Consider the following 24,723-nt stretch of genomic DNA (forward strand, 5'->3'; position numbering starts at 1 on the left):
ATAGTTTTAAGAAACATCATTGCTGTCACCTGCAGACACTTGTTAGAGGCACCGAGGCTCCTTATCGCTTGATCGTCCGTCCATGACCACTTATTGAACCGGTCGGCGGTGTTGCACTGACTGACGGTTTTCCACCTCACCACGTCATTGTTGTCCGGGTAGAAGCAACCAGGCTCAGGCGTTCGCGTGATCATCATGAACTCAACAAACACGCCATCGCCTGTTCACAAGTGAGAGCGATAAGTTGTTAATGACTCAAAGTGAAGAAAGTTTTTCAATCATATTCACGGATGACAGAAAATACATTTTGATGAAACCAGACAAAATTGCTGAATAGCAAAACAACACAATCGAACTGTAAGCGGCTAAACACTACCCAAAGTAGGTGGTTGGGGTGGGCATAAGAATAGATAGATAGATCCCTGCACTACAAGTATTTGTGCAACCTTGAAGTTATTTTGTATCTGTAGGCCTACTGCGCAAATAAAGTGCTAAAAAACCTTCCTAGGAAATATCCTATCACCTTTCGAAAACGACACTGTCTCCTGCTTGCACGCGTTGAAAAAGATATCGGTTGAGAAAATAGATTCTCATTCATCGTTAGGCAATGCAGCACGCGCTTAATAAACACACGAAATTGGATACGCTGTCACTCTTGACCAATGGTATACTTTATGCTCAACTCAATCATCATCATTTCAGCCTGTGGTAGCCCACTGCAGAGAAAAAGCCTTCCCTTTTTTTGGCAACCCAGTCGATCGTGTATGTTTGTATATACCAGTTGGTTGTTGCACATGAATAAAGTTCAAACCAACGATAAAGCAAAGTTCAAAGCACACGAAATCACAATTCGTTTTGATGTATTATTGAACTGGCTTACTTTCGTCAGCGGTGCTTGGGTATTCGCATAGTGGCAAAGACGAAGACCACTTCCCGTTGGCACATTGCGTTGAAAATGTCGTTGCTCCGCTGTTCAGCGTTGTACCACCTTGACAGGTGAGCGCACATGACTTGCCGGTCTTGGAGAATCTGCAAAGTGATATCAGTATTGTGCAAAATCACTGTTGACAATTTTGTTTACATTGACTCAACGCTTGACCTTTATTTTTTACACTTTGGATGTTCCTGAAGATAGATTGTTTACAATGGCGTGGATGTAATGGCAAGTCCTTTATTGATGAGTGCGAATATACGTGATAAAACCATCACAACAAATTGATAAGGTGGCAATGCGCATCCACAACTTAACACCTCCAAAACCCCAGAAAAAAATAGTTAATTCTTCAGAAAAGTATTGCTCAATTCTGATCGCGACATAGCTTAGTTCGAAAATTCTGTTTTCAAGATTTTACAATTCTGCAAGGGGTATACCAAATGAGCGAAACTCGAGTTTTCGATGGCGAAATCTTGTGTATAAAATGTCCAGAAAATTAGGCTGGAAGCAATGCGAAAAGTAGACATGTTGCCTACTCCGTAGTGCACTCCGCTGGTAGAACTGTAGCTTGGAATTTTTCAGGCAAGGGCGGACACATCTCCACGCATGCAGGAGTGGAAGGCCCCTTGCCTTCCCAGCTTCCTGCATCGTCGCACACCCGTTCTCTATCGCCATCTACTGCGTAACCTGGATAAAAAAAATCTGGGATCATTTTGACGTCAAAAACGAGCAAAAAGAAGAACAAGTAAATACACAAAGCACATTTTGCAACAACAAAAACATGGTAGGCTAAATGTGTCTGATTAAGCGGGTGAATTAAACGGGAAAAATTTAACATAAAATCACGAAATACCAATAAAACATGATGTTGCATATATTAGCCTGGCTGGGACAAGATTTTCAAAAAGTTAAGCAGCCGTTTTGCATGTAACTGAGTCTTGTTGACATTAACTTGCATCATCAAAGTCACATTAGAACAATGGAGAAAAAAACAAAAACTAAGGGGTATATGTCGTGTTGTGAATATTCAGTTGGAGTACTGAATTAAGATAGAAGTCCAGTCCAATAATCATACAGTTTAGATGAAGTTTGTGGTAGCTATAATGTTTGCTATAATATGGTTTTAAATAAAAGGGAAAACGCTGAAAAATACTGATCGGGTCTCACATGCTTATACTGTAGCACTTAAGCACTTTAGAAAAAGCAGAACTTCGTGAAATCATTGCCTGCAACTGAATGGAAAAATCAATTACTAGCCTAGCAATGCAGCAAGGCTTTGACAGGGATGTGAAATTGTGAAGTCTAAAAACCAATACAAGACTCACCATTGCTACAAGTTAGGTAGACGACTGTCCCAGCAACAACAGCCACATTTTCGTAGAGCGGTTCATAGACCGCTGATGCGACTCCTGTCGATGTGACTTCAGGGCAACCATAGATCGGTAAGCACCTGCATGACATTTTATCACAAATAGGCTATTTAGGTCGAATAAAAGGAACTGCTTTGCGTGATAAACAAACATCACTTTGCATAGCCTACCATCAAATGCCATTGTCATCATGATCAAATGACAGAAAAAAAATCAAGATTAATTCTGTTTTACATTTTGTAAAAGTTATTCCAAGTAAAAATAAAATGCACGATACCTCGGTATCGCAGTGACCCAGATACCCTTCTGACAGACCGACTGCACTTCTCCATCGAGAAGAACGAAATCTGATGGACATGAAAATGAACACGTGGCGCCTTCAACCTGCGCAGATGACGCGCACGCAAGTGACGACACAACAAGCATACTGCCACTGACAACCAGATTTACGTCATTGGTGACGTTGTAGGCGTTCGATGACAAAAGAGGACACAATTCTGAAAAAATGCAAAGAGTTTTCTTAATATGAGCGAAAAATGAATTTTTATTAAAGCTGCTTCGCATGCATACTTCTCTGCTCCTCGAAAGTAGTAGCAAAAGCAAAAAAAAAACTTTAATGGAAAAAATCTTCACGGCAAAGCGAGATTCCAGTCAAGCAAATTTATTTTTCACTATCTGCTCCTATACGTGTGTCACAATCAATGTGCGAGGTCTTGCGACGGGCTGCTTGTATCTCGATCGAGCGTGCTGTTTTGATTGTAAAATTCTTATGCTATACGTTATCATCGGTCATTGTCCTGAAGTAACCTCTGATTACGAAATCTGTATTATGTAACGTGTATTCTAGATCATTCAATTGCTACGTGCAGATCTAGAGTCTTCTTTAAACTTGCTTGTTTACGCCGCTCAGTGCAACGTGACCGAACGATGAGTTCGTGTGATGCAACATTACGTAACCTTCTCGAAGTTACTAGACCGAACAAACCTTTTATAAATAGTGGTGTAATTTGCGTAATGATTTTTTACGAGTTGATTATGGGAGTTGTATTATTATTGAGTTGATTATTATGAGAGTTGTGTTATGAGTTGTGGATTGGTAGTTGGTGCAGAAATTATTGTTGATTGAGAGTTGAAGTAATCGAATACAAGTAGATGAGAATTGGTGCTGATATAAATTGTGTTCGAAATTAGAGTTATTTGAGAAGCCGTTCGTTAAAGTCCTTCAAGAAGTTAGATTATTATTTCACTAGTAGAACCATTCGACATTTAATTGACTGTTTTTCGGTTTGACCCATTAAACTACGTCATTGAACCTTTCCAAGTCTTTTTCCTGGTAAGAGATAGAAAGAAATCGTGACAACGTGTCACCACAAATTCACATTTCGGCAATATGCTTGACAATCACAGAACTGGATCTTTTTGGAGATGATAGGCCTTTCATTTGCTGATTGCATCTCGTCGTACAGGTGCACACAATGGCCAATTGCACACCCGTAAGGCAATCATAGGACACTGACAGTTTAACTAAAAGTATTTCGTTTTCGACGCAGAATTGGTTTCGATTTCACAACGAAATAAAGTAATTTAGTTGGTACAGCATATTGAAGATTTCCCTTCGTTACCACACAAAATCGCTTGTCTTGGCTGGAGTACAAGAAAAAATAATTTCATTTTGTTCGAAATTGTCTGTTTTGATGTCAAGTCGTTTCAAATAAAATTTACTTTGTCAAGACCCTGCGTTTCGTTCCAACCAACAAAAAGATTGTTTCGCATAACCCAAGACAGCGGTAGATCCAGCGTTGACGAATCTTGTGGTAACTTGGAAACAGCAATGCATCTTTTTATTAGGGATTGTAGATCATAGGGATGCGAAACTTTATCCGCTTTTGGCTTATCCGCAACACTAGAAGGGTTACGTTTTTTTGTAATTTACAAAATATTTTACTTTTTATGGGTTATATAAGAAGAGTTAAGTTGGTTTTAAAATAATTTAAGGTTTTTAGTTGAAAGCAAGCCTGCAGTAATGCGTAAAAAAAATGTCAAATTGGCAATTGACCCTTCTAATGTTGAAGGAACAACGGAGTTGCGCGTCCCGTAATGTACCGTCCCTACTTTTTATAAACAATCGTGCAATGAACTTAAAAAACGGAGACAAAACAAGTTATGATGTCACAGTAAACATTCTCATACATAAGCAATAAGCATGCAATTCTTATGCAATTGATTGAGTTTCGCTTTTAGCAGCATGATCGTTGCTTACTTCACAATGTAGATACTAACGATCTGTTTTAGCCTGATGCTGCTAGTTCGTTGTGGCAATATCGAATTACACTAGCTTTCGGAACACAGTTCCCTAGTCATGTGCTATGACGAATGGTGTTGAATTCAGTGAGTGGTTCTTGAATGTGGCTCTTGTTGATTTTTGGATTTTGTCTGCTTATGAATATGGCCTCTTTGAAACGTAATCGTACCGCGTCATTTTCTCTGGCAATTATTTTAAATTCAAAGTCAGCGTGGCGCTGTTGTTGGTGATCAGAGACCGAACTTTTATCTGAGCTAAGGTGTTCTTTGATGCGGAAGTGGAGTTGGCGGAGTCCATATTTATAAGCAGACAAAATCCAAAAATCAACAACCGTGCCGAAAGGGAAGAACTACGTCACCTAATCTACTAACAACTGATTCAACAAAATTTCACAGCAATAGCGCCTAACAGCACAGAAACTCAAAAGCCGGCATCCTCAAGCTAAACCGAAGAGCCACATTCTAGAACCACTAACTGAATTCAACACCGTTCGTCATAGCACATGACTAGGGAACTGTGTTCCGAAAGCTAGTGTAATTCGATATTGCCACAACGAACTCGCAGCATCAGGCTAAAACAGATCGTTAGAATCTACACTGTGAAGTATGCAATTCTTACTTTTACACTGGATTTTAGCGTCAGACCACGTGCCATCATCGTTGCATTGAACGGTGACACTTGCCGCTGTTGCCATAAAGCCGCTCATGCATGTCATTGTGCATGACGTTCCCACCTCAACGACTGCCTCAGTGCATTGCAAAGGAGTGATGGCCACGTGCTTGTATTGAGACAAAGCAGAGCAGTATCCTTGAAAAGTAACGATGCAATGTTGCGACTGCAGCGATTATACATTACAACAATGTGCATCAAGTTGTTAAGTTGTCATCAAACGTATTTTAACTCAAGCTGGTTTGTAAATATTCCAAACCATCTCCCACAGCAAAAGAATGTAAGAAGCAAGGGGAAGTTTGCAACGAACTCAACACCCAATGAGCCATATTGCAGATTGGCAATAAACAGATGCGAATTCATATAAAATGTGGATAAATTAATTATGAATAAGTTACAACCCTCTAGAAGGTTATTTCAGTTTGAAATATCGCTCGCACAAAAGTAAAAATTCATCGAAACAAACTCCACAATTCTAGTAAGTTCGTTTGTTGGATACCCAAGATTTTCTCAAGTATCTTCGTATTAACATTGCAACGTACTTTTGCAAGTTGGAATAGGCACGCTCCATGTTGAATCACTCTTGCAGTAAGTCATTGACAAGCCTTGCATGAAATACGAAGACTTGCACGAGAAACGACATGGGAATCCGGTTTCTAACGTGTCACCTGACGTACACTTAGCAGGTCTCACCGTTAGTCCAGAGGTAAAAGTAAGTGATGGACAGCTGCCACTTGTCTGCGAATTATATCAGAGTATCACCGTGAATGCGGAAAGCATAGGAAAATTGTATTGATCACGTGTCACATCAGTATCAAAATAGACTATACGCCAAATAATTCGAGCAGCTGATCCTTTTGATGCTTCTAGTTGTCCGTTGCGTTGCATTGTAATTGCAGTGGACTGTATTTTCTCGCAATATAAACAAATAAAACAGGATCATTATATTGTTTGACCTCGACCCATCCTTTGCGAAGACTACAAAACTAGCAAACCCCTGCCCAGCTGGCCGGAACAAACTAATAGTTCAATGACTAAAAAGTACCAAATAATACACGCTACAAATTTGGGCATTAAGCTTGCATCAAAGGAAAAGTATTGTATAGTTTCACTCTGTTTTTATAGTACTTTTGTTGATGCTGTCGGAATTGTTGAGCTTAAAATGGATGTCATGCTCATACAGCAGAATTCGCTTAATTCGTCACTGCAAGAGGATTGAAAACTGACGAATTTTGCTGTTTGGGATTCGAAGAAAGCGAAGAATAAAGCGAACTGCCGAATTATGCAAACAGATCTATCTTATGAATTATTATGCAACCAGGACAGACAAAAATATAACGAATAATGCGAACTGACAAGTTAAACGATGATGAATTAGATGTATTCTGTATTGTCTTATTGATTGGTGAATTAAACAAAGCTTGACCTGTAGTACTTACAGCAACACAGGATGGAATTGAGAGAAATGAACCAGACATGGTCCATTTTCCAACGCTGTTACAAGTCAAAGTTATGCTCGTTTCCAAGCTGAGCTGGAAAGTGTCCACGTTGAACAACTGGTGCCCGCTCGAACACGTCAAAGTACACGTGGACCCGACCGTGCTGTCTTCATCGCACTTGCTAGGGGAGATAGAAGCGAAGTTGTTCATTTGCAGAGGGGGGCACTGCCCTGTTCGGAAAGAAAACACGACATTGCATGTGCCGGAATCCACCTTACCATGCACATAAACTATTCCTAGTCACTTTCGGCAATGGCGTACCAGCAAGATAACAAATTATGATTCACGCGCCCATTTTGTTCTATTTTTAATGTTGATGCAAAAATGCGCAATATTTGGTAATGACTAAGAAAAAGACAAAGTAGTTTAAAATAGACACCAGAATAAAACTTTGTGTGAAACAGTACGCCATTCTACAGCTGCTAAATCTCAGCAGTCAACACGAAAAAGTGCATTCAAAGAATAAAACAGAATATTGTTTTAAAATAACAAGTGGAGATAGGGAATGGCATGCAATGTTTAACGGTGGGCTGCCACTGACTTTAATCGACTTATGTAAATAAGTAGAAATTGTTGGTGTAGAAAAACAACTAATAAATCCTATGATTCTATAAAACTTCACCATATCACCAGCACCAGGTAAGTGTGCTGAAGTGCTTTCTGCACTTAAAAGTAACAGTTGACATATATTGCTTATGTCATACGGGAAGTGACGTTACCTTTTTCTTTAAACAGACAAATTGGACCAGACGAGCCGCCCGGTTGGTGACCAGTCCAATCCACTAGAGCACTGGAAGGTCTGGTGACCAGAACCGCAGGTGTGTGAGTGGCTACTTGGCCAAATCCGATGTAACTGAATAACAAATACACTGGTTGAAACAAACTACCAATAAATGGAAAAGAAACACGTAAACCAAGTAAGAGAGGAATGAATACCACTGTTGGCAGATGCAAGTCATAATGTCTTGAACAAGTAAGTAAAAAATTTCGAACAAAAGTCAAAGTAACCAAACTTCAACAAATCTGTGATAGAACCAACTTTTGTTCATTTTTACTGTTTGTTTGAGTTTCAAGGATTCGAAGCACAAATTTGGTCAATAACTTATAAGATCAATGAACAATTGCAACAAAGTTCTTTGTAAATTTACACTGTTCACTTCGTGATCCTAGCAACATTGTTACGTCTTCGACAATGACGAGTAAATTGAATTCAATATTTTAATCTGCGCAGAAACAAATGTGAGTGGAATGACATGGATGCAATGCATTCCAAGCGTTTCGCCGGGGACCCCATTGCCTTTAATAACTGCACCTCCCGTGAGGTGTGGGCTGCAAGTTGTATATCTCTTTCACTAACTGCATAAAACGATGTATAAAACATATAAAGCTGACAATGAAAAAAATCTGATGAAGCATTAACGTTAAGTTAGCTATTACGTGCTGGAGGCAGGAGAATGGATGAAGTGTGGGTGCAAGTGATTGCGACAGTTGAATTTAAGGCTTTTGCTGTCATCACAGGCGCTCAGCAACACGGAACTCCAGTGACTTGTTGTCGATGAGTAAAGACAGTTGCCTGAACAGCGAATTCAGTGAGCTTGTCAAAATTAACTAACAAAAAGTGGCCTTCAACACAGCTATGTAGATCTTGGTTATTTGCTTTTTTCCCTGTTAACTTTTGTGGTCATTTTACAATAAACTTTTAAAAAACTTGCCAAAAATGGCCTTCAACTGATCAATACCTGTGACCACATGCTGCAGCATATCCCCATTCCATTTCCAATAAAAGTTACGATCACGTTTCTTCAACATCATTTTTCTGGTCTCGGGGTTGGCTGAAGCAGACGAACCGTCCACAGTCAAGCACAGGCCCATATTGCCCTCCCCGATCGCTTGCTTCGAGCAAATGGAAAACTGCTTGTCCTCTGCGAGCAACCACATGTCAAGATTGGAATATTTAACGGAAAAGATTTGTGTGAAATAAATCGGTCCAAAAAAGAAAAAGAAATGTAGCACAGCGAGAGAAGGTTTAGTATATAAAAACACACAATTAAGCAGGCTTTAGAATTGCGTCACATTGAAAAACTTATGCAAATGGCCAAAAACGAGGCTTGGTTGAAGCAGTTAAAGATCAAGCAGATAACCCAGTAGGCGACACCCAATCAAGGATCAGTGTCACCTTCACAGGAGACTTGGCTTGCACTGACTCCGGCTGAACAGTCGATGGATGATGGGCTCCCAGCAGCCAGCTTGAAGCCAGGATCGCACGTGATTTGACAAATCTGATGATAAATTGACTTTTATTTTTAAAGACGGAATTCAATTTAGCCTATTCAACATCGGTTGGTTAATAGAAAGGTGAAAGTCCTCTTGGTCATCAGCATTGTCCTGAGAACCAACTGGTACAAAGAAAGTAACTAGCAGGGCTATACCTAGTTATGTTTATAGTTTCTTTCAAAGGAAATGCAAAAGTTAAAGATAAAGCCGCATGAAAGTGAATGCATAGTTTTTCAAAAAACTAAATTTCAAAACTGCCTTCTTGCTGAAAATTTGCCTGAAATGTTTCTAAAAGTGATTATTCAACACCAATTGAAGAACCAAACTTTAAATATATCATATGATCTATCTCAGGCTATGCTGGTCGATATTTAACACAAAAAATAATGATATCACAAATTTCTAATCCTCCCAACACGCATAAAATAAGCTGTCGGTCTGACGTTACACCATACCTCGTTCGCACACGTCACAGTTCCATTAGTTGGCGTACAAACGCAACTAATATCCGGGCCAACCCACTCTCCATCGTCACACACCATGCTTACAGACTCTTCACCGTTGGATAGCTTCCTACCATTTGCGCAAGACACTGCGCATTGGCTGTTATGGTCCACCGTCTCCGTCCCGCAACTAAACAGAAAAGCAACCAACTCTAAATTAAACTGAAGCATGGCCGTTTCAAGCTAACCAGACAACACAAACTACACTTCGTGGAGAGTAGTGGTAGCATGCTGTGCTTTGGATTGAAACAGGTTTTCTCTATACTTTGCTTGATTTTTCTCCTAACGGTAGATGTTCAAAAGAAACCAACCATCTCAGTAGCGAGAATTGTTCAACTCCACAATTTCTTAAACATGAAAACCAAACTTGACGCTGCCATATGAAGAATTTACTACAATTTTCAACAAATATCCATTTAATCAATGTGTGCAAAATGCCAAAGTCACCTGGTAGGTGTGTATGTTGCCCCAGTGGCCACAGCAAGGACAGGGCACTTTTTGGCGCACCGTACTTCGTCTATTCTCTTCCACACACCAGTTGGTAGGCACTCTACTGTCGGCAGTGGGCCTGATATGAGAAAATGCATAAAAGAACAAAGCAATATTTAAGCAGGTGCAAAATCAAACAATTTTTGTAAACATCATCTTGGCTTAACGTTCTTTATTTCACAAATTATAACTTCTGGAGCGAATTCTCGCAGTTGTATTTCCTGTGGCGTTGTCACATGACCTTTCCAATGTTTATTCCTTGGTTGATTTTACAACAAAAATTGAATTTTTTATTTCGTGTGTTTTTATAAGCTTAAAGACCTCGCAAAGACTTTTGAACTTAATAGCTCTTGTTGAGCCTTAAAGGTAACTCTATTACTTCATTTCACAAAAATACTTTGCAAAATTAGAAGAAAAATCTTTAATAACTCGATGAAAAATGACATCCATATTGTTTTTCTTGAGATTACTCAGTAAACCTTCCACAGATTAACCCCAATCAAAGTGCTACCTGTTGGAAAACTTCCTGAGCTGCACGTGATCTCACACGTTTGCCAGGTCAACACGTCATCGGTGGTACACACGTCAGGAGTGACAATGACGTTAGGAATGTCGATGGCTGGGCATGTGCCCACCTGCGTCATACAAGCAACGCACCAATTACGTATTCGTATTTTACGTCATCAAATATCAACTAACGTCACGCTTTTTCTCCTAGAACTCGCGTATTTGAGGATATGACAACAAATATATCAACACAAAACTTTCAAAAATCACAAGTCTAAAGGGATATTAAGTTTACTGAACAAAGTACCGGTCTGTAAGAGCACAGTGACCCTGTTGTTTCTAGTTCTTCGTTGTAAATCTGCCAGTACGACCGCGCATGCGTCCATGCCTCAAGCAAGGGACCTACACCAGCGTATGTTGTGTCGATGCTGAATTCAGTGCCCTGCATCATATAGAAAAGCTCGTCAGCTGCGGTAGCAGTTGAACGTCAATCACACTTCGAGTAAAGTCGATTTATACCGAGCTGGTCGAAAGCAGCATTATTTCTAAAGGTTCTACAATACATCTCAACCGAAAATGGTCAACAGGCGCAAAGAGAACTGCTGTCTTCACAGTGTAGGCCTAGTAGCTCTGTTGATGACCACTGCTGCAATGATGCATTGATCCAGCTACGTGATTGATCACCTTGCCAAAGAAAACAAGGTCTTCGTTGACTTGTTTCAAACCGTGCGATAAATCTTGAATAAGTAGGAACATGAGAATGATAGGCCTACAAATTTTATAGTTATCGAAGTCGTGTGCGATAGAAAGAGACAAAGCGTACCTTGAGTTGAAGACGGTATGGACGCCAAGCGTCACAATCCCATTGCTGAAGCACGTTCTCGGTGTCGCATGCTTGCAGGACGATCAGAGATTCGCGTTTGGCCATCTCGGCAGTGATGCACAAACCGGTTTGAACATGTTTCAGGTTGTTACGACCGTGCCAGATCCACCTGTTGCATTTAATCGCGGTCTACAGTCTCAATGACGTTACAAATAAAGTGGTTAAACAGATTTGAAGAAAAATTGGAGATTTTGATACTACAGTGTAACAAATTATAGTGGCTACGGTGAGCAAACATTTCCGAATACTTTACAAGCTCATCGACTAAACAGATCATGCGTTATCGAAGAATCGTCATATTAAAAATTCAGAAAATCTTACGATCCTGGTTGGCTTACAATAAAGAATTTTATTTAGTATATATTTATATTATTTTAAGGCGACGAGAAATACCTATCGATATCAGTGTTACGTTACAAAATTTGTCTCATTTATTTAACTCGAAAACGGAACGAAATAACTTTCTTTGAAATATGTTTCTACCTTCAGTTAAACGTAACCTACACTATTGAGTATTCATCCTTCATGCTTTTAGAATCAGTAACACGAACGATTGAACAGCCACGAAAAGTAAGAAAAGTATAAAAATGATTTGGCCTTCAGAGGTCCTCTGAGACCTCTCTATGGACAACTGTTCAACGCTATCATAGCTTGGCAAAAGTAGTGACGTAAGAAAAGCTCACTGTGCGTTATTTCCTTCGGCTACACAGTTATCGGCGGAATTAGCGAAATTGAGAACCCAATCGCTCCCGATGTGAGCGCTATTCCACGTCACGATGAGACACTTCGACTCATCTTTGATCTTTTGGAAAATGCTAAAGCTCTCTGTCTCTCGTCTGCAATACGGGTCGGGATTCCACAGACCTTGCCTCGTACATGTCACCTCGTTGTGAGAAAGAGCAGCATAACCTATGAAAATAAAGACTTTCTATACATCCGCCTGTGCGTGAGTAATCTTTTCTCAACTTCTACATGACCATTTCTATGCACAACTACTTCTTACTTGAGCAATGAGCATGTTGAAGCTGATTCGTATACTATAGCTGATCAACACTAGGCTATGTCTCATTAGAACAAAAAGGCAAGACCGCGCAAAGGCAACCAAAGCGAATATCCCAATTGGCTGCTATAGGGATGTGGAAGTTTGTTTTAAGTTTTATAGAACGAATGTAAAGCAGTCTTGTTATGCTAAACATCTCTCGGCGAAACCGCTGGTCTACACTACATACTGTATATTCTTGCTTTAATCGGGAGATGTTTGGCCCTTTATCTGTAGCACGGACAGCAACAACTTAAGCTAAATCACTTTCATCTATATATCTTCCATTTTTCAAAACTTATTTCTGTTATCGACTAAGCGACTAAGTTCCCGACTAGTCATTCAACCTTCCTCTCTTGCTGATTTGTAGCTACTGCTAAGTTGACATGTCATTCGAGTAACTTGGCATGACAAACATGACATAGCCAATAAAGTAAGTCACTCAGCGTCACAGCTGCAAATGCAATTGGAAGTTTTACAACGACGCATCACAATGGAGACATCGATCCAAGGTACGAATAAAAACAAAATTTGAAAAATTTTAACACTGCAATTTGAAGGATCCTAAATAAAATTGTAGTCAACATCTTAGTGTATAATAACACTTAATTTTTCAGGGCATTACGACATTGCGCTGTCGTATCGCATCATTTTAAAGCGAAATATGATCTCTTACAGCCGACAACTTATATCTCTCAACTGCCTCAATAAAAGTTGTAAGTTGCTGTGTTCCAACATCCATTTTTAGAAGTGTGATCGAAACCTTGCTCCAAGATCCTCTTTAACAATATTTCAGTGTTCACTGTATTCGTACTGATATACAAAAGAAATTTCCAAACTAAAAATCCAACATAGATCTTTGTAGCTTGCCATATCAAACTTGACAACAAGTTTACTACACCCAGAGTTGACAGTTAAAGCCACATTTTGTTTTTATTACCTCAATTTACCACGATTTCAATAAAACCATCGGCTAACCTTCATTGCACACGAAACTGCATCTGGTGCCAGGAAAGTGGTCGAAGCCAACCGATGCGTCAAAAGGAAGACCAGCGCATGACATGCGACCGTTGAATATCTGGAACAATGCAAACATCATGAATTACATAAGCCTGCGTAGCACACAGTGGTCTCTGAACAACAGCACAACGTTACAAGAAATATACAAATGAACTCAGCAAGTCATAACTCGAGAAAGACATCAGTGTTACTTTCTTAAGATAAAGAAGAAGTCAATCGATAAAAGTATCATCACTAGCCTAATGAGCCAACCCTTTCTGTTTGTTTGGCTGCTTGGACTACACAATCTCATTTCTCGCTACCACATCTACATTGTTTCATGTGGTTTGTAGAAAAGCAACTACCTGGATACCGAGGCAGGTGCGCTGACACACAGGGATTGCGTCGCTCCACTTCCCATTCTCCATGCATTGCAACGCCAGCTCTCCGCTCAGCGTCAAACCACGTTCACATTCGAAGGAACAGAAATCTCCCTCAAGTTTGTGACTGAGAAATTGAAAGACGTTATAAGATTGCATTTTTGACTGTTCGTGAATAATTCTTATTGCATACCGTTTATATATAATAGCATATTTCTTCTTTTAGTGGTTGTTACATGCTATTTTTATACTATAAGACACAACTATTTTAGCACAAACATATTTCAAGTGGGCTATTTATTGGATTTCATATTCTATTCCAATTAGATAATGAAAAAACAGCTTCTACAGGAGTGAAAGATCCATCTATAAATCATTATACAACTTACCGAACCTGGGTGATATAGCTATTTTATATCAATGAAAAGCTTGTAAGTCAGCTGAAAACATCGCTACAAACTACACCCAGGCCATCATTCACTCATAGTTTTTATACAATTGTTGCGTGTTGATTTCAAGAATACACTCATAACACTTGTACGTTGCGATAGAAACTAACTATTGAATTATTATCATCACTCACTTGTAAGCGCAGTTTTGAGGAAATAGAAAAGTGTTTGGTGCCCTTGGGAGTGGGGGACAAATTGCAGCACACCTTGTCTTCAGCGAAGACGACCATGCGCCCAACGATGATGGAGATGATGTTGTTCCCAAGCATCTGAAGGCGCCAGGCCCAATTCTCTCCATGGTTGGGGGACATTCAATCACACACTCCGTGCCTGGGAAGGGAGGGATTAAGCTACATACTGAACTAACAATTTAGCATCAAAAACAAATTTGCAAAAATATATTGCATCAGGAAACTCCGTGACTACAAACCTGGCTCGACTAAGCCTTCTGAGCAGTGGTGTGGAAAAACTGTGGAATAGAGGGGCTGGTGGAGAGCTGCACACGACCGCAAGCAGCTTCCCAGGCGTTGGCTTTGGCCTGCTGTGACCCATCTCCCTTGACTAGAGCATGACACCTGGTCCACACCGTTGCTGACAGTGTTCAATCCCTGGCACACAAGATTGCAGACAGACCCCGGTCGCTGTGGACGACTACTGCATGCAGCTGGAAGGAAGTGGCCGCTTCCCGTGTTATCTAAACATCAAACAAAAAGACAAAGCTTTATATGGCTAGAAATAAAAAGTATTTTGTTTTTATGCAATTTGCAATCACTTCATACATTTTTCAAGCAACAATGTAAGAAGATAAACAAGATAGATCATTACATAGAATCGAACAAGTAAAAATGAAAGGACAACTCTGGCTGTTTATCAGCTTGTTTTAAATTAGACTAGCTTCAACTTAGTTTTATGAATTATAAAATGCACAAAATGTAAGTGAATGTCTTTTGAAGCTCATTGGAAAGTCTGCAGTAAGTCACTCGACATAGCTCATTTATGGATGTCTTATTTCAGAACAGATATCTCGCGACTACAAAAGCTTAAAACTCTGTTTCAGCATTTCAAGTTTTGAGGAACTCATTTAAAGAACTAATTTTTTTATTATTGTTTCGTATTTTCTTATGAAATCCGCTTTTTTGGATGGTTGTTTTTCTTTAAAAAAAATTGTTAAAAAATATCGCCAAAAAAATGACTCAATTCTAATCATCTATGCACATGACACGTATCGTAGATACGAGGAGAATTTTGTTACACGTACCAGTAGATAAAGGAGGGCAATACTTGGAGCACAGAATCATGTTTCCACTCCACAAGCCGTCATTTCCACACGTCCGTCGCGCACTCTTGACTAAAATATTTCCATGCATCTGCAGAAAGCCATCATTGCAGGTCACGCGGCAAGTGGTACCTGGCACTGATGACGACTGGGAACACTCGGATGGTTCCACCTGAAAAAATAAAAACAGTTTTCAAATTTGAACATTGCAAATGAAGATGGCAAAGATGGACTGGTGGGTAACAAAAGTACTGAAGTAAGCATAAAATAAAATCATTGGATTCATGACTCAGACAATATCAACAGCCACGTTTATCGAGTGTTTTATCATATGCATTCCAAAGGAATATAGTCTACAATTCTTACTAGCCCTACAGTAATAACCGTTTTTATTCATAATAATAATGATTTATTTCACACCAGTAGGATGCAAAATAGCGTCAATAAAAAGTCTCTATAATCGGCGATTTTCAGCCAACTCTCGCAGTTCATCCGGGTTTTGTGCTTTGTAAGAGATCGAACTCTTCGCATGAATGTTTCTGCTGGTCTTCCTTGATTTCATTTGCCTTTTATCAGTTTTAATACCAGCAGAGTATTTTCTTACTCTCCTGTTTTATTTATAGCAATCTGATACTAAAAACGTTCCACACAAGAAACCACCAGAATTTTGGGTCTGATTTGGGTCCAAGATACAATCCTTCTTAGTAGCGAGATAAAGCAGTGTTTTTCAACTCGCTTATTTTCGTGAAATACGTTTTGAAGGTTTGAAAAGTACTTTAAAAGGCCCTAATTATAACAATCCAGCAAATCTAATCAAACGCTATCGAAATGTGCTCACAATGTGTTCTGTCGCATTATCTATCGCGGGGCATCCAGCCACGCATCCATCAGGATTATTCCATTTCCCCGCCACGCACTGCGTTAAGGGGTTGCTAGTTGCGTAGCCAGGGGCACACTCGAACTCACACGGCTGTGACTTGCGATATGCAACCCCTAGCTGTGCGTCACATCCACTGATGGAAAATATGTTAGCCTCATTCAGTGGCATGCATCTACAAACAAAAATATTGATATTGATTAAAACAATTCAGTAACTTAAGAATTTCGGGGATTAATAAATAAAACTTCGTAATATGTCCGTTCAAGTGTTAAAGCATAGAATATTTGGTACAGCCTTTGGCTAATTTTTTCCTAGTGTATTACCGTGATAAAGTCATATAAAATTCATCATAAAAACACTAAAAAGTTTTAAGCCACAAGCGAATCCGTTTTTGAGTTACCCACACACTTTCGGATTCAAACAGTTTTAGGTCTGATATAGTAGAGTAGATGAGTCGAAAGTAAATGTTATCTCTATAAGTCACAGCAATCGTATGCAACTGTATGGCATAAAACCGTTTGAAAATTTCGCTGTTGCTGAGATTGATTACAATTTTCGCAGTGCCTTTGGGTTAAATTGAAGTTATCATGTACACTCCCTTGAAAAAAACATACTGTACGTCATTAAGCAGTTAAGCGCTATGAAAAATCACCGTTTGCAGCATTGCTCAATAACAAGTGTGGAATTCAACTTACGGTGCACCACAAGCTGGCTCCTCTCGGTCAAATCTGCTGTTTTCCATGCACGAAGTCCTTGTCGACCCTTCCAATTCAGAGTTACCTGAACAAGAAAACTGACAAACATCCCCGTGCTTGATTGAATCTTCCTTGATGCAAGAAGATCCGATGAAACTGAGAATCATCTTGCTCCGAACAGCTCGGCTCTGGCACGGCTTGCCGCACGTCACCACGGAGTAGCTTGACCATCTGGGATAACAAGAAAAGATTAAGAAGAATGTCGTCAAATCTGTAAAAGATTAACATGAAAAGCTACACCGTTCTGGTTAGCGAAGCGTCACTGCAGCTCGCTGTGCTAGTGAGTAATCAGCCTTGTGCTGATAGCCGGGAAGAACGCCTTTCTTCACATTGACCTACCCCTGGCACCTGCTGGTTTTGTTGGCTCTTTCTTTCCACAAAGATAAGAGTTAAACTGACTGGTAAAGCGGCGGTCGATTACTCAAGTGGCAAGAATACGGTGCGATACTGATGAGCCCAGCCTCATGGGCGAAACACGTGTCTATCGCTGTCTATTCGATGCTACAATCGGCTGCCAAAATAACTTAAAAGATTAACATGACTTGAAAAGTTTCTTATTATAACTTGTTGAAAACTTAACTCGTTTTCAAGTGAAAGATGTAAACTATCAATCGAACGTTCTCAAATTACAAACACTTTTGATTTACATTCGCACATCCATCTCATCTTTAAGCATTTTAAACGTATTCAAATTGAATTGCAACTTGTTAAAATCTGGAAAAGTTTCTTTAAAAAGTGTGCACAAAATGTCCGACAATAAAGATGTTTCTTGGCAAAACTTAAAAAAAAACTGAAGATCTTTTATTGCCCTTTTTGATGTTGAAACCTTAGTAGAAAATAAATTCACTGCAGCCAAATTTAGCAAAAACCAAGTTCAAGTCGCAACAAGTAAGACACTCAGCCCATTGTGACAGGACATGCAGAACACCGAGTACCTGATCACGACATGACAAAACTAAGCTACCTCGTGACCCGAGAAGCTAGTTCATAATTGTGGCTGATTGTTCTATCCGAATCAGGTTTCACAGTAGAAAATGGATCAATATGTGCGAGGCGACGACAAACGATTAAAAAAAGTTTGGCAAAAACAATTTCCTTGCCTTCTGCAACATTAGCAGTTTATCAGAACGTGGTAATTTAATTATAAAAAGTATCTCTTCACTCAAGTTACAAAAAGAAAGCATACCTGCTTTTCTGGTTGCAATAAACACTGCGAGGTCCATTCACTTGTTCATCAGCATCGTCGCATTCAAACAAACAAGTTGTTCCTTTTGGGATTCTATAGAAGTAGTTCTAGTCAGCAAAAAAAAAAATGGTAACATCGTTACGTCTACCAGCATAGGCTTATGCTAAAGATATAACTCCATCCTAATTCCAACGTAAGTTTATTTGGTAATAAATATGAAAATATTCTCATAATATCGTACTCCGGCATTGGCGGTAAAAGCATGATTGAAACGTTACAATACACCAAGTTAGCTGTACAATGCATCATGCACAGCAGAAATGAATGTGCAGGTTTGTTAACGCGAACGAAGTGAACAGCCTCAAGTTAATTACTAAGTAAATTACATAACATAAATACTATTCTATGAGTTTTTATTACTTAAGTGACGTCATTCGCTCTTCTTACTACCATAAGTAATATGTTCAGTAAGTCCAGCTTTGACTTGAACAATTACCTTGCACGAAATTCAGGTTGCTTGTAATTTAGTTTCAAGACAGATAACAGAAATAGCATTGAGCCTTTTCAATTAACAAAATATGATTTTACTCACCGCTAAATATGATTTATCTGCTCACCCAGTTTTCAGTTGTAAAAATTGAATGATTTTCGATTAAAACAAAGCCATGGTTGAAAATTAATGAAGCAAATCAGTGTAAGCACAAAAAAGACCGAGAACAACTGTTTGATGCTTGCTTCCCGGATAGCAAATTAGTCGTATTTTACATTGACTTAACGTCTGCAAACGTCAAATCAATGTAAAACACGACTGATTTGCTATCTGGGATAGATGGATGGAAACATACGCTCCCATACTTGCTTGCACTGCAGGAGGTTTTCGCACCGCCGACAAGTAAGTCACTGGGGTACTGAGTACACCCATCACCAGGCACACAGCGATGATCTTCAGTTAGGCCCCATACCCCATTGGTGCAAACCAGTGAAGCCCTTGTACTTCCGTTGACAAGCGTGTATCCAGAAGCACATGATATGTCACAACTCTTGCCAGCCGCCTGAGAAGCAAAGACAATGCTTGAAAAAAGTTTTAACAAATATTTTCGTTTTGAATGCACGGCTGAAGCAATGCAATGCCGTGCTATATCAATTGGTTATTAAAGGTGTGGTGAAAGAAAAGAGGTGCGGGGAAAGAAGATCAACTTGAAAGATGATGTAAAACAGTGGGCTGACTTGTCAAGCATCGGAGAAGCATAAAGAGTAGCGGAAGAACGCGACGTGTGGAAGCAATTGGCAGTCACCCTTCGTCTCGGAGACGGCACATGATGACGATATTACACAATTCTCCTTAGCAACTAAATACTGAGAAGTCATCACAAGATATCTTTTCAAGGTAAGGAAAAAAACGCATTTTATAGTAATAAAACAGAATCATACTTTGTACATCTAACCTTCATCGATTTATAACCGAATAGAACAATCTAGTTTTTATTGCGGACTGCAACATATCTGCAACACATTGTTTTACTCGGTGTCCGGTCGACAAACATTTAGTCGACAGTCATTTGGTCGACAGACATTTGGTCGACAAAACATTTGGTCGACAAAACATTTGGTCGACAGGACACTTGGTCGACAGAACGATTCATTTTAGGGTTAGGTTAGGGTTAAGGTTAGTTAACTAACCCTAACCCTAAAATGAATCGTTATGCCGACCTAACGTCCTGTCGACCAAATGTCTGTCGACCAAACGTCCTGTCGACCAAATGTCTGTCGACCAAATGTCTGTCGACCAAACGTCCTGTCGACCAAATGTCTGTCGACCAAATGACTGTCGACCAAATGACCGGGTACCGTTTTACTCATATGTCTCCCTCAACCATGCAAACATAGATCTGGATTCATGGCAATAACTTGCTAGTGACAGATCACTCTGGAGAAAAAGAACTACGGAAATTTTCGAAAATAACAGGATACAAAAAGCCCAAGAAAAACGAAACATTAGGAAAGAAAAGCTAAAACTACCACGCCGACCAGGGCCCCCAGCCCTCCATACAATGTGCCTTTTGCCCACGTATTTTCCATCATAGACTGGGCCTCCAAAGCCACATACGACATCACCATCTAAAGTCAAATTCGATTTGAAGACAAACCAATGCTCGGACACGAGCTGGAGCCGACGACGACGATGTCAACACCGTTCCACAACGATGCACGCTTACGTCACTACTCAGACAGCAAATCAGTCGCTTTCTACATTGATCAACGTCTGTAGACATTGAATCAATGTATTTGCTGTCTGTATTGGTTCGCAGTAGATAGATATACCTGGCTGTTAGCTGTGCAGCCGGCTGCGATATTCATGTTGGAGGATGCCACTAGTGGCGTACAAGCACCACTCGAGTACCCGTGTAGACTGGTCGAACCATTGCTGCCAATGTTTATCAACCTGAAAGGAGTCACAGCAATAATAAAGTTACGAACCCTGTTCGCAAATTACGACTGTAACGTGGCTACACAAACAACAACACCAGTTTTCTTACTCATTTACCATTGCCAACAAACGAATGCAACTCGTGGGAGGCAAAGTGAGATAGTCGCATTCACGAAGCAGACTACACAGCACAGTTAGCCTCCGAAATTGAGCTTTCCATCTTTCGAAGTAATTTGCTTTCCAACATGGTGGTCAAAAAGATGAAAAATATCTCAGTAAAAGTTGAAACTGTAGCTCTCTAGGGCAGGGCTACTCAACTGGCGGACCTTCTGGGTTTTGGTAGTGGACCTTGAGCTTTTGGAAAAATAACCTCATTGCCACGTTTCAGGGCATCATTAAACAGACTTCTACAGAGAGGAAGCAACTTTTACTGTGATTATCCAAGTTGCTGGGGGGCTTCGACTCCTAAACTCCCCAAAATAGTCACTCCCAGATAGTTTAACTTTCGTGGTTGCGTGTGAAATAATTTATTCACCGGACCGCTAAAAATATTCAACTTGTCAAAATGTACCTTTTTTAAGATTAGTTGAGTAACCCTGCTCTAGGGTATCCCAGTTGATACAGCCCTCGATGTACAACTATGTTCCAGCTAGATCGATTTCGTGCGCCTAGCCGAAGTTTAATAGGGTGTTTGACATATTGTTGAAAATTTACAGACATACGAGCCTTTGAGCTTCTCTTGGATATTTCTCGAGTATTTTTCAAATTAAACATAAATCTTCGAGTTGCTGAAACACCGCTGAACAACAGATTGAACAGTGATAAGAGGCCAATGTTGAAAACTTTTCACAATGTACTCACTTCCAGCTTGCAGTAGGGGAAAGCAACGAAGCTGCTTCAACAATTTCGACCACAGACGAGGTCGCACCGACTGACAAATATCCCCCTGTCTTGTCATGGATTATCTGGTAGTGTTGTCCTCCACGAAAGTCGTTACCATTCGCAGTAGCGCCGGCCCCGCTACAGTCATCAAGCTGAAACAAACCTTCTTTGTTAACAACGTACAACCACCGTACGAGCCATAACCTTATCGAGCCAAGTCAATTCAGTAAATCTTTTTGCAGCATCTGATATTTCAACACATAAAAAAATATTTCTACGGACCAGCTACGGAATAAATTTTTTAGCATGGAATGAATGCCTTGAATATGAAAAAAGGAATTTTCTATGCTTGCCTTGCCTATTTTTATACATAAAAGTTTGAAGATATTTGCAATGCCACCGTTTGTCGTCGAACCCTAAGAAACGTGTCGCTAATGTAACTGTTGATTACTAGCGTTAGACAACCTGTAACTCAGTCCATTCTACAGCGTGCTCTCAATATCGCATGCAGCTTTATGGAAAAAAAAATGAAATACAACCATGGTGAAAAAGTATTTTCTTTTTATGACGTCTAAGAATCTCTCACAAGGACATTCTTGAATACCTAAATCAAATCTAAGTGTTCTTAAACAAAGGCAAAACATAGGACGCTTCGACAACTTAAACCGCAATAACACTTTGACACAGATAGAAAGTAAACTCACAGCAGTCATTTTTTAAAGCAATATCCGATGCAACGACGTTTGCTGCCTGCAATTAGAAACACGATACAAAAAGCACAATTGGGAAGGTTTAAAAATGCAAACCACTTGTGCCTCATGTAACGACATACTAACATAGGTTAAAGTATTACCTGAACCACGCCAGGAACAAGGGTGGCTAAAATGCATTGGCCGCAATAGGCGCTCTTTAATTTCATGGATGGTTCTACGGACCATCTGTTCGCGACTACGTTGGGAGAGCAGTCAGTAGACTTGATGACGACGTCGCGACCTTCGCTGCTCTTGACCGACAAGCAAACCTCAGGGTCGTGATACACGGTTTGAATCAAATAATGGGTGGTTGCTGCAAAAAAAACACTAGTGCTTAGCTACGATTTAGCTATCAGGCGGTTAATACAAAATTATAGTTGAAGAAACAATAACAAATCACTTATCAAACCCACATTAGATGGCATGTACTTCTTCTATCGAGTCTTCTAAAGTTCGTTGATACACCACAGATTGACACATTCTTCCGCAACGGAGTTATACTCTGACAGGTCCCACCTACTGCACCGGATGGCAAGCCGAGGGCAAACAAGAAGGTGGTCCGCTGTTTGGGGCTCGGTGCCACAGATACATGCAACAGGGCCCGTGTCGTAGCCCCACTCCACCATTGCAGACTTAGTGCGTCCAACACCGGTTCGGAGTCGATTTGATGTTTTCCACTTTTCCCAAGGAGCGTTTGCTCCTGGGGGGAGGGACTCTGATGGTGGGATCTTCATTTCAGTGTATGATGGGTCATTTCGAATAGTTGTTTCCATTGCTTAAGTCTTGTTTCTTCTTTTGTTGAGGGTAGTGGCTGGACGTGTGTTAGGAAGCTTTTTCTTGATTTCAACCGGGTTTGTGCAGCAGTTTTTCCATATAGAGGATGTTTTTCATCACATGTTTGTTTTAGCCTTTCAGCTTGACTGTTAAGGTCTCTTCTTATGTGTGGTGGTGCAATACCAGCAAGCAGATAAAGTTTGTTGGTATTTGTGGGCTTCAGACACCCAGTAATAAGACAACAAGAATGATTGAGTACCGAGTTAAGCTTCGATGAGTGACAGGACCTGTTCCAAACGGTGTCCGACGTTTTCTTTGTAAACAATTCTTCGTAAAGCAATTCTTCGTAAGCAATTTTTCGTAAAACAATTCTTCGTAAAGTTAATTCTTTGTAAAACAATTCTTCCCAAAGCATTTATTCGTGTATGCAATGGAGATTTGATGTATACGAAGAAATGCTTTACGAAAAATTCTTTTACGGATTTCATTTCACCAACAACTGTTTACGAACAATTGTTTTACGAAGAATTGCTTACGAAGAATTGCTTTACGAAGAATTGTTTACGAAGAATTCGCCTATAACCGTTCCAAACAGGGCATGCATATTCTGCTGTGGAGTAGCACAAAGCCAATGCGGTCATTCTGAGGGTTTGTGGATTAGTGCCCCACCCAGAATTGGTAAGCTTCCTCAGGATATTGTTTCTGGTGTTAACCTTAGCCTTTGTGTTTTCAATGTGCTTTTTGTAGCTGAGAGTACGGTCCAGTGTCACTCCAAGGTAGACGGGGTTAGGGCAATGTTCCAGCTCTGCTCCCGACCAGGAGATTTTGAGGATCCTTGTAGCTTCTCTGTTTTTTAGGTGGAAAGAACATGCTTGTGTCTTTGAAGGGTTAGCTTTGAGGTGATTGTTGGTGTGATATTGTGTTAACTCCTCGAGCGACTTTGTGAGGTATTGTTCTATAGCAACAAAGGTCTTTTCTTGTGATGTTATGCAAAGATCATCGGCGTATATAAACCGCTTAGTGTGTTGATCGATCGGCTGATCGTTGGTGTATGTTATACAGTAACGGTGCTAGAACACTTCCTTGAGGAAGTCCATTCCGTTGATGATGCCAACGGCTTGTTTTTGAATTCAGGACAACTTGGAATCGTCTGTTGTGGAGTAACGTTGCTATAAGCTTTGTTACTGCAGCATCTTTGGACATCTGCAAGATCTTTTTCAGGAGGAGACGATGGTTAACTGTGTCATAAGCCGAAGATAGGTCAACAAATGCAGCACCAGTAATCATACCTTTCTGGAATCCGTCTTCAATATGTTGCGTTAGACACAGCAATTGACCTGTTGTTGACTTTCCAGGTCGAAAGCCAGCTTGTTGGTGAATTAGGTGTGGTTCAACAGAAGGTGATAGTCGGCCAAGAATTAACCTCTCAAACAATTTGTAAAGGTGACACAGTAAAGAAATTGGTCTGAAGCTTTTTGCTAGAGATGGATCTT

At 40.1% G+C, this 24,723-nt stretch overlaps 1 protein-coding gene across 1 annotated transcript in view; it reads right to left on the bottom strand.

Moving 5' to 3' along the window:
* Positions 1–24,723, bottom strand: part of LOC145771044 (sushi, von Willebrand factor type A, EGF and pentraxin domain-containing protein 1-like) — a 50,381-nt gene that overhangs the window by 8,132 nt on the left and 17,526 nt on the right. Inside the window, exons 16-45 of the mRNA XM_082582787.1 lie at positions 22,558–22,769; positions 21,684–21,856; positions 20,717–20,837; positions 19,250–19,446; positions 18,395–18,487; positions 17,149–17,379; positions 16,412–16,625; positions 15,556–15,745; positions 14,728–14,991; positions 14,432–14,627; positions 13,834–13,975; positions 13,448–13,547; positions 12,114–12,339; positions 11,371–11,539; positions 10,855–10,989; positions 10,552–10,675; positions 9,999–10,119; positions 9,504–9,681; positions 8,951–9,053; positions 8,514–8,696; positions 8,212–8,347; positions 7,494–7,627; positions 6,715–6,944; positions 5,818–6,013; positions 5,225–5,413; positions 2,582–2,801; positions 2,260–2,384; positions 1,471–1,621; positions 881–1,029; positions 30–220 (exon numbers count right to left, since the gene is read on the bottom strand). Coding sequence (XP_082438913.1) covers positions 30–220; positions 881–1,029; positions 1,471–1,621; positions 2,260–2,384; positions 2,582–2,801; positions 5,225–5,413; positions 5,818–6,013; positions 6,715–6,944; positions 7,494–7,627; positions 8,212–8,347; positions 8,514–8,696; positions 8,951–9,053; positions 9,504–9,681; positions 9,999–10,119; positions 10,552–10,675; positions 10,855–10,989; positions 11,371–11,539; positions 12,114–12,339; positions 13,448–13,547; positions 13,834–13,975; positions 14,432–14,627; positions 14,728–14,991; positions 15,556–15,745; positions 16,412–16,625; positions 17,149–17,379; positions 18,395–18,487; positions 19,250–19,446; positions 20,717–20,837; positions 21,684–21,856; positions 22,558–22,769 — 5,093 coding nt within the window. The remainder of the gene's footprint in view (positions 1–29; positions 221–880; positions 1,030–1,470; positions 1,622–2,259; positions 2,385–2,581; positions 2,802–5,224; positions 5,414–5,817; positions 6,014–6,714; positions 6,945–7,493; positions 7,628–8,211; positions 8,348–8,513; positions 8,697–8,950; positions 9,054–9,503; positions 9,682–9,998; positions 10,120–10,551; positions 10,676–10,854; positions 10,990–11,370; positions 11,540–12,113; positions 12,340–13,447; positions 13,548–13,833; positions 13,976–14,431; positions 14,628–14,727; positions 14,992–15,555; positions 15,746–16,411; positions 16,626–17,148; positions 17,380–18,394; positions 18,488–19,249; positions 19,447–20,716; positions 20,838–21,683; positions 21,857–22,557; positions 22,770–24,723) is intronic.

Source organism: Aplidium turbinatum, chromosome 5 (assembly GCF_918807975.1).
Source record: "Aplidium turbinatum chromosome 5, kaAplTurb1.1, whole genome shotgun sequence".
In the NCBI taxonomy this organism is placed as follows: Eukaryota; Metazoa; Chordata; class Ascidiacea; order Aplousobranchia; family Polyclinidae; genus Aplidium; species Aplidium turbinatum.